Below are 15,018 nucleotides of genomic sequence, written 5' to 3' on the forward strand. Positions count from 1 at the left end.
GTTGCAGACTTCTGCATTTAATATTTTTGTTTCCCCATCGGTTGTGTCCCTCTATGCCCACAGGGCTTTATGGGGCCGGTTTAGCCGGTTATGTGGGATTTCAGCAGAACAGGAATATCAAGGGAGAACTTGCCCAGGCTTCAGTGTTTGTGTTCCTCAAGGGGACGACTGAACCGACCGGTTTTCTTGGGTGGAGAGATGAGAGAGAGGAGGGTGTGAGGCGTACTCCCTCACCTCATTCTCCTCTTTCTCTTCATTATTGCACTCTCTGTCCCTCTGTCTCTGTATCACTGCGTCCATCTCTGAAGTCTGAGCGGCAGAAACAGTGCCAGGCCGTGAACAGCTGGAGCTGTCTCCAGCTATAGGAGGTGAGTTACCATTGATTAAGCTCCAGGTTGTTGCCTCGGGGCCGGAATAGATTGCTTGGTAGAGTTGGTGCAGGTATGCGCAGCTGCTAGTGGGGGCAAGGAGTGAGCAGTGTATGTGTGCATGTGTGTGTGTGTGTCTGTGTGTGAGAAGTTATCACACATTGATCAGAAATTGTTATGAAATATATTAAGCCTTAAATGACCATTTCTCACAAAGGAACAACTCACAAACCCATAGGTGTATTTAAAAGCTTGTTTGTGTCTGTGTGTGTGTGTGTGTGTGTGGGTGTACAGTGGAGCTCACATGTAAGATACAGACGGATTAAATCCCTAATTGTCTCCATATCCGTCCTATTATTCCTCACAAAAGCCATATTCTCTGTAAGTGTGACACACGAATGAGTGACACGCTCATTTACTCAGCATCACTCTGCAGTCATGCCGTGTTTTTTTTTGCTCTGTTTGTTAGATCAGCATCTGTTAATAACATGTGAGCTCTGCACATCTAGACTATCGCTCATACTTGACCCTCAAGTCTGATTTAAATCACATGACAAACCTTCCAGTGGACAGGAGGTGTCTGAGAAGAGCTCACATCAAACTGCAGCAGTGTGACACATGGCATGTATGTACTGTATGTGTGTGTGTGTGTGTGTGTGTGTGTGTGTGGCATCCAGGATTATCTCCATTTGTGATATGCACATAATGCGTCTGTCAGTAGTGGGAAAGGTGTGATACAGCAGTGACAGGGATGAGTATATTTCAAATATGGTGCAACTGCATAACAATGTGTGTGTAGGTGTGTGTGTGTGCATGATAGAGAAAGAGAGAGAGAATAATGATCTAGAGATACTGTAGCGCATAAAGTCAGACAGGTCTTTTCTTGCTCTGCTGAGGTGATCTGCACAGCCACTTTCCTGACATATCCTGACATGTTGAGAGAGCCTAATCCACACTTATCGAAATGCTAAATAGTATTAAATCATGTATTTGTGCGTCTAAGTGATTGTGTGTGTGTTTGCGCGTGCGAGCAGTGCCGACCCGTGTTAATCATGTCCGCTTGCAGACTTTCAGTGAACACAGGTCTTTTTTTTTTTTGTGTTGCTTTGAAATAGGTGATAGTTTTAAACTGACTGTGTTCTCCACATTTGTGAGTACACAAACTGTGTACTCGTGTACATGTACATGCAACACAAACTGCAGACTTCCCACACCTGGCAGGACCAGTCTAACTAGTTTTAATCATCCTTGATATAACAGAAATTTGCTGCCACATTTGAGTAACAGGGACAGCTCATGATAGTGTGCTGTGGTGTACTGTACGTCATCAGAGGCCCAACAGTCCTCAGGCTATAACGCTTGTGCACCCAACAACTCTAACTGAATCACTATGTTTTCACACTATTAGTAGTTTCAAGTTTGTTTGGTTTTTTTTTTTCTAAAAGAAAAAGAATGACTTTGTCAAATGTATTTCTGTTTCTCTTTTTTTTTTTATTGTCCGGTCAGACTCGAGGTCAAAGTTCAATGCCATAGCAATGGAGTGCTTCAACGACTTACTCCTAAAACTGCGAGAGGTACACGAGCGAGAACTGGAGGGTAAGTGGAAGTTATAACAACAGCAGTCATTGGCAACAGAAGCGAGACAAAAGAAAAGCTGTAATACAATAAGTTTCTAAACAGAATGTGCAGGTATGATTTCACCACAAGGCCTCGCAACCAGGTGTTGTGTTTTTGACTTGCAGGGTGGCAAGTGAAAGTCCAAGAGCTGTCCAACAAGAAGGGCTGGTGAGTAGGTACTTCACCTGCTGGAGATGTGTAGAGGATTGCGCTGCTGACAAGATATTCAAGTTTGGTGATACACAAGTTCAGCCACTGTGGGAGCCATTCTCAGGCCTGGAGTCTTAGTGGACCAGCCAGGCATTCTGGTCCTGCACCTGGCCCCGTGTTTGTTCATGTTAAGATCAGATCATGTTGTAACAAGTCATTCAGTTTGATACTGAGTCACTAAATCTGCCTGCATGCGTTTCCATGGAACTAGTTAAAAAACTAAAAGGGGGGGGGGGGTGTTAGCTTCTGGAAACGGCATAAAAATTATTGGGTTCAAAGTGAAATAATCTCGTAACCAATCATAAAGTAATTTAATTTAAGATTAAGATTTTCACATGTTTCACTTGTTGTACTTGTTAACAAAGACAATCAAACACAACTGCAAACTTTGGGGTAATATTAATGATAAAGTATCTATTAACCACTAACTAACAAATCGCTTAGTTTATAATCCAGTCTACGAATTCTTTCGCCTCAGTGTCATGTTGACACGTTATCAGCTTTGACGTGAATGGTGCTGATCATTGATGCAGATCAGAGCCTGATGAATACAGTCATGCTGCTTTGTGCTACTTTGAGCGTACTAACACTTTAAAGTACCAGCATGCTAATAAATACCAAACTAACGCTAAATACAATGGAAATCTGAGGTTGAGGGAGATGAGTTCTTAGTGATGCCGGTGTTGGTTGATGAACAGACAAAATAGGGGGATATGAATGAGATAAATTTCGATGTTGGACCACCCAGACTGGCAAGTGCAGCTTTGAGGGTTGGTTCCTCTTTGGGCAAAACAGACCGTACGTTCAAACCCTCCGACCTTCAAATGACCCACAGAAGCATTTGTTAATCCAACGTAAGGAGGTGGATGTGGTCTGGCACCAAACACCAAAATGGCAGATGTCATGTCTTACAGTGGAACCAAAATGGCAACTTGTGTAACATTATTTTTGTGTCCTCAACAGTCAAACATTGGATTACAACTGCATAAACATAGTAGTTTAGTTGGATTTAAGGAGAAAACCATCAGGGTTGGACACTGTTGTTGGTAACATGTAGCTGTTTTCCTTCGAGTCACTGATTTCTTGCATGACAAGCAACAGAAAGTCGTTTCACACACTGGACTCGAACTCTGGGCTCCATCCACCCACAACAACTTTCTAGAATTTAATGTTTACAGTTGTAACCTGAATGTTATGACTGTATTAAGTTAAGCTGTCACATTCGTCAAGTTTTCCTGCTTGTAGAAACAAGTAGCCATTATTCACAGGAAGACAAAGACACATTGCTCCTCATTGTCCAACTGACATTGATAAAAGTGATAACTAGTAACGAGACCCCCGTTTACTTATTGTTTGTCTTCTTGGTCTAATTTGAGTGCAGCAGCTTACAGGTGTAATGCTGTTTGTTTCTAGAAGGAGTATTCCTGCTTGTCCAGGCATGCGTCCTCAATTGGCAAGTGAACAAAGAAAAGACCTGGAAGACCTGGATTTGGAGCTCATTGCACTTGGGGGCGTCCCTCAACAGTCTAAACCTACAGCATTATAACTGAGAGCCAGTTCAGGCTGACTGAGCAGGTTTAACTATAAGCTTTATTAAAGAGGAAGGTTTTAAACCTAGACTTAAAAGTAGAGAGGGTGTCTGCTTCCAGAATCTGAACTGGGAGCTGTTTCCACAGGAGAGGAGCTTGATAGCTAAAGGCTCTGCTTCCATTCTACCTTTGGAAATTCTGGGAACCGCAAGTAGGCCTGCATTCCTGAGACCGAAGCGGTCTACTGGGATGATATGGTGCTATGAGGTCTTCAATATATGATGGAGGCTGATCATTCAGAGCTTTATATGTAAGAAGCAGGGTTTAAATTATATTCTAAATTTAATGGGAAGCCAATGGAGAGAAGCTAGTGAAGGTGAAATATGATCTCTCTTACTAGTTCCACTCTAGCTGCAGCATTTTGGATTAATTGCAGGCTCTTTAGTTACTGGGGCATCCTGAACGTAGGGAATTACAGTAGTCCGGCCTAGAGGTAACAAATGCATGGACCAGTTTTTGTGGCATCGCTTTGAGACAGGACGCTCCTAATTTTTGCTGGGTAATTGATATTTACACGGAAGCAAATTATCTGAAAGACGAGGTAATAGTGGAATAATGGTTTATAGGTAAATAAATTGAGGATCCCACAAATCTCAGTCATACAAGAGACCATTTGACGCACCTTTTAAGTTGTTAGACACTCACTGTTGGGGAAGAGCTAGAGGGACTAAGCCATAAAACCTAATAATTACTGCACACTGAAGGAGGAGTAGCCGAAACACTGGTGCCCATGCCCCATGTGCTGGTACTTGATTTCTAAATAAAGTACAGTACAAGATAATTCTCATGGCTTTGGGTGTGGGAACTCTTTGTCTTCTTTAAAACATGTTTATGCAGAAACTGCTTCGGCACAAAAGGAAGTAGCATGAAATAGTATTAGGACGCAGTGTTAGACCAATGAAGTTTTATTACCATGTACCTCCAACACATATGTCATGTATGTAGCATCTGGCACTATATTTCGACAGTAAAGATTGATTCATGTCTATGTGGTTGTGTGTGTGTGGGTGTGTGTGTGTTTGTGTGTGTGGGGGTGATGCAGCGATACAAAGCGAATGGAAGAGCTGTTTAACAGGAACCAGCAGATGAAAGAACAGCAGAGATTACTCACTGAGAACATCAAGACCCTGGAAAACAGGTACTGATGCTACTCTATGTCCTGCTGATGTTTTTCATTATTACTGAGCGCGTGGCGTGTGTGTGTGTGTGTTTGTGAAAGAAACTTAACACTTAGAGCCGAGATACTATGATCTTTGCTTATTTCATGAACATGCATAACTTTTGCTCAACAGTGGTTGTGTGTGGCTACAGGTGACAATTAAATGGCAAAACGTGTTTTGACCAAAGCAAAAGTGATGTAATTGGGAAACACTGTGACAACATTAAAGTGAGCTGTCATAGTGGAGTTTGTTGTTAATCATAAATTCCGGGTAATTTTAAGAGGAAAGCTGCATTACAGTCTTACATTTAAGGATGGTTAAATGTGAGTGACTTCTTCTGTGTTATTATAAAGTAATGTGAAATTGTTTTGTGTACACTGAAGTTGTGTTGTTGTCTGCCGCCTCTGCAGGCTGAGGGCGGGTCTGTGTGACCGATGCACAGTAACCCAGGAGATAGCCAAGAAAAGACAGCAGGACTATGAGGCCTCGCATATGCAGAGTCTCCAGCACATGTCTCTACTGGGTATTCGCTTCCTTTCTGTCTTTCTAAACAGACGCACCTTTCATATCCACTGGACTCTTCTTTCAAATTTTTGTTTTTTTTTCATCTTTTTCATGTCCAATATCCTCTTTTCTTGTTGTTTCTCATGCTCTAACTATGACCTGTTGTCTGTGTCGTAGCCGGAGAAATGAACAACCTGAAAAAGGAGAACAAGCGACTCAGAGATGAGATCAAAAATCTGAGAGCAGCCCTCAGGTAGGCAGAGTTTGATTGTGATTTTTAGCTCCTTTAAAAGGACGTTTTGTTATTAGTCACTTCAGAGAAAGTGTGAATTCTCTTAATAGTTAAACAAGTTCGCATGAGAAAATACACATGCAAAACCACAGCTATTGCCGTAGATAATGGATCTCATTCTCAGTTTCCATGAGTTGTCTGTGAAAGTCATTTCTTACTCAGTAAATGTGTGTGTGTGTGCGTGTGTGTGTGTGTGTGTGTGTGTGCAGCAAGAGAAACAACAGTGACCACTTCTCCAACATGAGCACCACCCCTGAGGTCAAGCCAAACAGCTCCCCTGACCTTTCGCTGCCTCCTGTACCTGTGGCCCTCATCGCTACGGCAACAGGCAGAGGCAGCAACCAGCCATCAGATGAAAGTGTAGCAGTGAAAACTGAGACTGATAAAAGAAGCGAAGGTGAGGATGAAGAAGATCTGCGATGACGAGAAGATTTCCCAGCGATTTTTTTATGCTCTTATTCTCAAATAAGGTCATGTTTTCTGATTTGGATCAAACAGATAGTGAACAACAACAACAACAACTGAAAGGGGTGAACAGAAGCCATTTTGTAAGTTTCTAAATCAGCTCACTCATATGTACATACATATAAACATGCGTGTGTCTCAGTGGTGGAGAATGTGGTCGGGATGCAGAAGGCCACGGGTTCAAATCCCACCCTACCAGGTGTGGCCCCGCCTCAGCCACCAAGGGTCACCCTGGTGCCGGTCCCGAGGCCGGATAAAGGGCATCTGGCGTAAAAGCTCAAGCCAAAGCACCCTGCGGAAGACGTTCTGCTGTGGCGACCCCTGGAGGGACAAGCCGAAAGCCGTTTGTTCTTGGCAATAGATTGATGCCATCATTTTGGAAAATCCTTTTGTTCTTATTGTGTAGTTTTGCGACATTATTATTATCTGTTCAGCTACAATATGCAGCGTCAGACTCGAAATGCACCTCGCTGGCTCTAGGCCTCACTTCCCTCTTTGCTCCACCATGTGCTGCCCATCTTCAAACTCAGCTTCACGTCTAATTCCCAGAAAGAACGCGTTTTGTTTTTTGTTTTTCACTTACTGTAATGCGTATGATAAGGGCTACAAGCGATGGTGACTTTGTTTCCTACCTGTTTTTCTGTCTCACAGGAGCCATACAAGCATTTCTCCCTGTCGGCTCTCACGTTACCATCCCGGAGGCCAGAGCCCATTGTAACCCGTGTCGCAGAGAAGAGGTGAGACCGAGGGACGTATTTAATTAGTTCACTCGACATGCAGTGAGTGGAAATGCCAGAAATTCTAAGAACTGTTTCACCAGTTTAACTGGTAACACAAGATGACACATTTAGACAAGAAGTGTTTCTGACATTAAGTCGTGCTGCAGGTTCGTCCATCAGCACGGTGCATGGTATGTGTTACAGAAAAAAAATTACACACTGGGAACTGTCCACAGCTCTCAGATCCTGTGTGTCAAGTCTGCTATTTTTGAATTGAAGTGGACGTAGAGATGGAACATTCAGTTTCTATGCGTCGCATACTGTAGTGTCTGAAGAAAACCTCGGGTCTTTTCAATAAAACCTTGCAACTTTTTCTGTTCACCACTTCCTCAGCTTTTCTAACAAATAGTTCATCATTCTGTGAAAAAATTGATACGACTCTCAAGCTCTCAACTGTTTGCTCTTAGCTTGGCCTGTTTTTTTTTTGTTTTTTTTACACGTCTGCCTTGGTGAAGATTAAAGAAGTAAGGTACAGATGCAGCAGATTTGAACATAGCCAGGCTTGCTGTCTCTGGAGATTGTCTTCCTGTGAAACACGAGAGAGAGAAAGAGAGAGAGAGAGAGAGAGAGTATGTCGTTTGCAACAACGATAGAGAGACGTAAAGATATAAGAGATGTTACCGTGACAACTAGCAGCAGCGGTGAACATGGCAGCATGACTGTTTAGAGCCTTCAGAGGTTCTCAGAAGGCAGGTGAGGTTGGGTCACTAAACACAGGACTTTCACACAGGGGGGGTCAGGGTATTAGGCCTAGTGCAGGACAACATTTATTATTGTTGTTACATTGTGTGAATCAGTACTTCCTTAACATCACAAGATGTGATGTTAAGGAAGTATGGATTGCAAGCTGACCACAACTTATTAGCTAACATTTGTATTAAGTGTCTAGCCCTAACCAAAGTGCTGTATTGGCACATTATAAATCCCACGCGTTTTAATGTCTAGAGCCAAAATCGAATGTGAAACTGGCGCCATTTTGGCCTTCCCTGCAAAGAGCAGCAGCCGCCATTTTGTCAGAAGTGGTGCGATTTTACTCCTCCATGTCTCCATGCATGTCAGTACTGTTTCAACAGACAGTTGAAGAGGGTGTTTATGTGGTCATATAGCAGCATATTACATTACTGCAAAAACTAATCACATAGTACTAAGTGACAATTCCACTGCCCAATACTGTGGCTTCATCACCTGTACATTGTAAAACGTCCATGTGTGTCTTTCCGTGACTTAGAGTTCCAAGCGTTGAAGGACTGGAACAGCGACCCCCCATCCTTTCTCATGCTCTCCTTTTTAAGAACTCTTCGTCTTCATCTGGTGCAGAAATGAACCCCAGTAGACATGTGCTCCATGCTCCCGTCCCTTGTCGTCCTCAACCAATCAAAAGCAGCCCTGTAACTCTCCCATGGTCCTTATCCGAGTCATGTGACTGGGTCAATGCGGCTGCTGCAGGCACCATGTTCCAACCTTCTTCCAAAACAAACCTTCCGGCATTTTCTAACCAGATGACCACTAGCCAACATGGCAGCCCTAGACGCAACATGTCTCCGTGGCACAAGCAGAACGTGTCTCAGTCTTCCCCTAAAGAGCCAACTGTAGTGTTCAGGATAAAGAATCTGGCAGAGCATGTGAAGAGTCCTACTGCACCCCCCGAGAAAAAGGAAATCCCCCCGTTCAAGACTGAGAGGGCCTCCACGTGGCTCCGAGAGGCCAACGAGGGCCCTCTGGACCTATCGGACCGAGCAAAACCCAAATCTAGCCAGACTCCACAGGATGACTCACCGTTAACCTTACAGGGTGGAGAGACAATACAGCAGAGCCCTGACAAGGACGTGAAGACAAATCCATGTCCATATGTACCAGTATCGTCGCCCTCACCTGTTATCGCTTGCTCTTCATCCTCTACGTCACCAGCCAAACAACAAGAGGAGGAACTGTCCAGGGATCAGAACCACAAGGTATTTCTAGGCCTTTTGAGCAATAAAATGAAAAGAGGGTTGAAGGAGAGTTTGTGACATGATGTTGTCGTCACTGCAGATAATTAAAGAGCAGGAGCAGAAAGAGGAGCTGAATGGAAAGACAAGTCAAAACAGTGACAAGAAGGTGCCTGTCCTCACTATATCGCTACGTCCAGGTAAAGAGCTCATATTCAGCTGTTTTTGGGTGTGTTGGCACCTATTTCACGCAGGGGATTCATACTTACTTGTGTCACGTTACCTTAACAGTAGTAGTGCTGGAGACTCTGAATTCTGCCCTGAAAAAGCAAGAATCCATATCAAACGGCAAAGTAAGTCGACCCAATGACCAACACACAGTGGAGCCTTTGCTCATTTGATACCTTATGTGTATTGTGCGTTTCCACTGGAAGGTTAATTTTTTTTTTTACTGCATTTTTTCTGCCCCGTCGCAGCAATTGTCACCGGCACTTGAGCCTGGAAGCAGCTCTGATGAGGGGGAGAGTGTGTCCGCACAAGAAAGCAGCCAACGCTGCAAGAGGAAGAGGTCGTCCGTGGAGACAGAAGCTGACATAGACTCTGACACAGACAGTAGGAATCAGTTCACTTTTCAATTCCTTGTCTTTCTTTATATAGTTCTTCCTTTTTTTTTTTTTACCTTCTCCAACGTGGTCCCACATCTAAAGTTTCGTGCGTTTAATTGTTTTCCTCACATGGTTCATGTGAACAATATTCAAACTACTATAGTTTAACATTTTGGGAAATAATGAAGCATTCAGGGTTGGACAGATGAGAGAATGGCTGAAGTAGATGATAGTAGCCACACATTGTTAATCATGTGAGAAAATGGAGCTTTCACATGTTACTAAAGTTCCGCAAGTGAAGTCAGTTCTGCTGCGTCTTAAAAAGACTTGGGTGACATACTGAAGCTCACGGCCCCCTCCCAACGTTGTCGGTAGCAGCCCTCCTCAGAATTAGCGGAGTGGATTTAGAAACAGAGTGACGACATCCCTCTGAGTCATTGAAGGTTTTTTTTTTTTCTCTTTTAAAAAAATTATGACCCGTGGAGACTTCAAATAGTTCCAAACACTGGGAGTTAACAGACGTGGAACTATTTTAATATCATGAAAACATTTTATAGGGCTTTACAAATATTTCGAATGGTTGTCAAACATTTTACATTTTTGAGTTTGTAGGGCTGTAAATGTCAAAAATAGTCACTTGGTGCTTAATCCTGCTTAGAAAACAAAGGATCCTAATTGGAACTGTCAGAAGCTACGTGAGTCATTTGACCTGCTGTAGTTTTTTTACCCTCACAGTTGCAACTGACATACAAGTACTTCAGTACTGTACTTAACAAATTTTTTCACATATCTGAACATGTCACAAATCTTTGGCTTTTGCTCCACTACATCTAAGAAAAAGTATCTATACTTTTTTACTCCACTACATTTCTAATCCAAGTTGCATTTACATATCACAATCAAATTACTTTTTTCACTAAACCAGAAACAGGCAGCCACCGGTTCAGTGCCTCCTTCCGTGGTCTTATTTGACATATTAGCAGTGCTCAAAGTGAGTTGGTTTGCAGTAATTTTACTGCTTGGCCCGTCTACAGTCTGCATTCACTGTGCAGGTGGAGACACAGCACACAGTCTGTTTTTAGACATAAAGCTACAGAATGCAACTGGAATTGGAATTATAAAAGTCAACAGGTACTTATACTTTTGCTGGAGTGCATTTTTGTTTCACTTAAGTTTCTTCAGCAACCACTGTGTTTCACTATGCGTCTGGGTTCCTGTTACTTTAAATGCAAATGAGACCGTGCTAACCACACAAGATCAACAGCTTTCAGCTTGTCCTTTCGGGGGGTCGAGTTTTTACACTCTTCCTGCCACAACCCTCCTAGTTCATCTGGGCTTGGGACTGGCACCAAGGTGGCCCTTGGTGGCTGGGTGGGGCTGCACTTTGGTGGGGGTTGGATTCAAACCCACAGCATTCTGTATCCCAAACCAATAATTTACCACTGAGCTACCAGGCCCCTGTGCAAATCACTCCTCCTTTTTTCTATATCGTACACAGGCCAAAGTTAAAGTCAAAGCCACTGTTCTGTAATAGTTTCTTTGTGACATTAATGTGAATAGTTAAATGAGGTTAAGTCATGTCCTGATTACTTAAACCCGACTTATCTTTACACAAACAAACTTGGAGGGTAGTGAACAACCAGGGAACCCAAGCTAGTTTCTTTTTTTTTCTTTTTTTTTAAGTGGCAAGTTAGTCTTCAAACACTTTACAGCTATTTCCAGAGGCCTAACATATCATGAGATAATAGTTATCTTTGTCTGCAGGCAGGTCCTTTTCAATTCTGTAGCAACGTCTTGCTTTGGGTTTACAGGAAGTTATGCACGTAACACAGGAAATGGAAACAGTGGCTGATGTGCCAATAGGAGGGTTTCCATCCACCTGTTTGTATACTGTGTCCTTACTAAATATTCTCAATTAGTGCATCAGCTTGGAAATGTCGGGCTTGGAACAATAACGAACATAAAAAAAAACATTTTTACACTGGTTTGAAGTAAAAAAGGTTCTGTTGAACATATTTGATCACCTTTGACAGGCCAGCTTCAGTGTACTTACGTCAATAAAATATTATGAATGATCAGGTATTTTAATCTTCATGAGCTCAACCTTGTATTCGAACAAATGTGTTTATGACCTAAACGTAAGCACGTCATACAGTACCCTTGAACATCTTTCCCATTTCGATCATCGCATGTGACAGCATTTACACTTAGTGGTTCTCATGTAACACTTACCAAAGCAACAAAAAACATTTTCTAAAACGTGAAACTGTGTTTTTAAAATGTCTCAAGTAATCGAAACCCTGTGTGCAAATCAGACTAAAGTTAATGGATATTTTAACTCCTTGATCTCAGCTTATTTGTATTAAACCAAACCAATCATAACAACATTCACTCGGTTGATGTGTTGAATTAATGAAATAGAGTATAAATGAATATCTAAAGAAATATTTTCCCTTTTTTTCCCTCTTAGACGCCCAGCATGAAAGGAAAATCAAGATCACATGAGAAGCTCAGCCAAAGGCCATGATGGTGATGGTGGTTAATGGATTTCTCTTTAATGTCCACTAACTGATTGTTTTGGCCACTCGGGGGCAGTGCAACAAGCTGAAAAACAGAACTGAGAAACTGAGGAACAACAATTGACATATCATCACTTTGTAAAAATATCTGTTTCTGTAGCTGCTAGATGATGTTGAGCGGTTCACTAACTTTGACAGTTTGCTGATTGGTGGTACCATGGTACCATGTGTTTTTGTGAAAAATTCTGTAAAATTAAAAAAGTGACTTTAAGGAAAATCTCCAAAGAGCTGATGATACTCTATGGGGTCATCGTTATGAGCATCTTGCCCATTTTGAGTAGTATTAGTTTGACTGGAGCGGTTTTCATCAGGCAGTTTTTACTCATTGGGGGTTTTCCCTGCTTTTGTCCCAGTGGGCTTTGTGACAGGCCCCAGCATCCTGTCAAGAGCCCGAAAACAAATCCAAACGTGCTTCAGACACAGATGAGCATTTGGTTTTCCAAGTTTTTTATTAGCAATAACAGAAAAATATTAATACACTGGCTCACTTCCCAGTGTAAAAATGATTTCCTGGTCATTACTGGAATTCCACTTGCACAGTCTCTAAATAATAATGGTAATAATATATTCATAATGAGTAATGTGCATGTTAACTACATTTCTGTTTAGCAGCTTTAGGCCATTTGGAGTTGAACTGCGACGCATTTACAATTAGAAAGTCACACATTTTGCAACACATGCCAGCCCATTTTCACAAGGCACAACTTCAACAGTCACTCTTAAAAATGACCAGGTGCAATAGCTGAGTGTAGCAACTTAAGGAATAAAAGGTTATTTCCGTAATGAATTAATGAACTTTTGTGCCATTTTCATAAAATAGTTTCAGGGACAATAACCAACTCTATATATCTCGTTTGGATTCATTGTAATGTCAAAGACAATAATTCATTTTTTAAGATGAACGTGTTTGAATGTTCTTCTCCAGCACTCGCATCACTCCGTGCAACATATTTATAGTTTTTTTTTCACTTTCCTGGCATTGCTGTCACTGCCTTTGCTATTTTTTCCCCAGAGCCCCCTCCCAGCCCAACCCCTTCAGCCTGTCTTGAGCGACCAACAAAAAAAAAAAAAAAGAAGAAAATGGCTTGTTCCTCTTCCTCTTTTTCACATTTCAAATTGCACATATTTTGCAAGTATTAAATTTCCACTCACAGCTGTTACAGCTTGTGTTATACTGGGAAGATGTGTGAGATAAAAACTGAGCAGCAGAGTTGGTTAAGAAACCTACACTTTTGAGACACAGCACTGCAAAGTCACTATGTCCGCTCTGTGTAAATATACAGCTTTTAAAAATCATTAGGGGGAATCAGCCATGATCTACGTAAAATGTATGATTGTTTTCTTTGTGACTGCCCCATTATGTGCATTCCTACTGTAATATTGATTTTTACTGTTCCCATTTTGTCCATTAAGTACAGTACTCCGTCAATAGTCAGTGGCCAAAACAGTCATTGTGTTCCATGTCTCTGCTAACAGAAATGTGATTCATCTGTCGAGTTGAACAGACAGATATTTAGTTATCAAAAATGATAGAACACACATTTAGGAACTGTGGTGTGATTGACTCTGTTGCTGCAATAAATTGACATTCTTGAATCTCTGTGTCTGATTCAGCTGTCATATTTTATTCCATAACTAATTTTAGCACCGGCCTCTTGTACATAATCCTTAGTGAATAACGATGGGTTTTCTGAGAAATGGATGTAACATTATATCCGACGCTTTGCTGAGAATATTATGCAAAACAGTTGTGGCGTGATGATCAGTGGTGTAGAAACCAGCAGAGACCATCTAAAGTTAGTCTTCTCATCTCCACACATATGCAGTGTGAGGAGTGTTTATTACGAAAACCACCTCCTGTAAAACTGCTGTATTCACGGGTCAAATTTACACACGCGGACATATTTGTAAAGGTCATAATCACAACTGACTTTCCCTAAGTTTACATTTATTATTAGCAACTTATCAGATCAAATGTAATAAAATGCTTCAAAGTTAGCGAATGAAAAGACAAAATACAATGAGACACCATATAAAACTAAAAAATGAAACAGAAAGCTACTTAAACGAAGGGTCTAAACACACAAGTTGCTTCTTCTTTAGTCTTTTTTAAAAACCCGCAAGCTCTCATCACAACACCGATTGCTGACAGAAAGTTGCGGCAGATCTCTAGACCGGTGCCTGGCTTTGCTGGACTCTTCTGAAGATGATCATTTTTCCTAGTTTGCTCAGATAAAATTTGGTTTCACCAACAGAAAATGTCAAATGGAAATTAAAAAAAAAAAAACACCTAAAAATGTTCTTCCTGTTAATATTTTACATTATGATATTCTATTGATTGGGTCGCCAAGTTCCGATTTGTCATGAGTTTTTATGGCACCATAGCACCAAGGTTGCCCCCATTTGGGGGGATGGGATTTGAACCCACAGCCTTCTGCATCCAAACACTGAACCAGACTGTTATGGTCCGAATACAGGGTGTAAGTCACATACAAGGTCCGAGTCAAGAACACAAAGTCTTAAATTAAGACAAGTAGGCACCATGTAGCAACTCCCAAGTTATGTACAGCAACTTTGAGTTTTATGTCATAAATATGTCACCGTTAAACATATGCTTGTTTGAAATATTATACATTCGATTAAGGAATCTCCAGAAACGATTACTGTATCGAGCCATTCCAACTCAAAAGGCTGTGTCTAATCTAAAGTCATCACGTCCATGTCCAACTCAAGTCTACAGGCCTGTTTGAGATTTATATTTGCCCTTGAATCTAATTAGAAGTATGAACATGTGTCTCATGTCGAGTTGTGTAATGTATCATCTTGGTGGGTTTGAAGGATAATGTTGGTCATTTTCTAAATTAATCGGGCATCAGCACTTTTGGAATGAAGAAATATGTCATCCAGTGGAGCGGATGATGG

The 15,018-nt window shown here is 41.6% G+C and overlaps 1 protein-coding gene across 2 annotated transcripts; it reads left to right on the plus strand.

The window, feature by feature from the left end:
• The first annotated feature begins 212 nt into the window (after positions 1 to 212).
• rbbp8l (retinoblastoma binding protein 8-like) lies at positions 213 to 13,692 on the plus strand. Of its 2 annotated transcripts, none has more exons than XM_067526817.1 (14): positions 213 to 368; positions 1,875 to 1,964; positions 2,111 to 2,153; positions 4,827 to 4,922; positions 5,355 to 5,467; positions 5,626 to 5,701; positions 5,950 to 6,137; positions 6,239 to 6,288; positions 6,857 to 6,942; positions 8,213 to 8,936; positions 9,016 to 9,112; positions 9,204 to 9,265; positions 9,389 to 9,524; positions 11,988 to 13,692. In XM_067526817.1, the coding sequence occupies exons 2-14, from the start codon at positions 1,904 to 1,906 to the stop codon at positions 12,020 to 12,022; spliced, it is 1,767 nt and encodes a 588-aa protein (XP_067382918.1). In that variant the 5' UTR covers positions 213 to 368; positions 1,875 to 1,903; the 3' UTR covers positions 12,023 to 13,692. The 2 variants fall into 2 exon arrangements, with proteins under 2 accessions (XP_067382918.1, XP_067382919.1); XM_067526818.1 differs by having other exon boundaries at positions 9,207 to 9,265.
• Positions 13,693 to 15,018: the final 1,326 nt, after the last annotated feature.

This window comes from Channa argus, chromosome 13, assembly GCF_033026475.1.
Source record: "Channa argus isolate prfri chromosome 13, Channa argus male v1.0, whole genome shotgun sequence".
Taxonomy (NCBI): domain Eukaryota; kingdom Metazoa; phylum Chordata; class Actinopteri; order Anabantiformes; family Channidae; genus Channa; species Channa argus.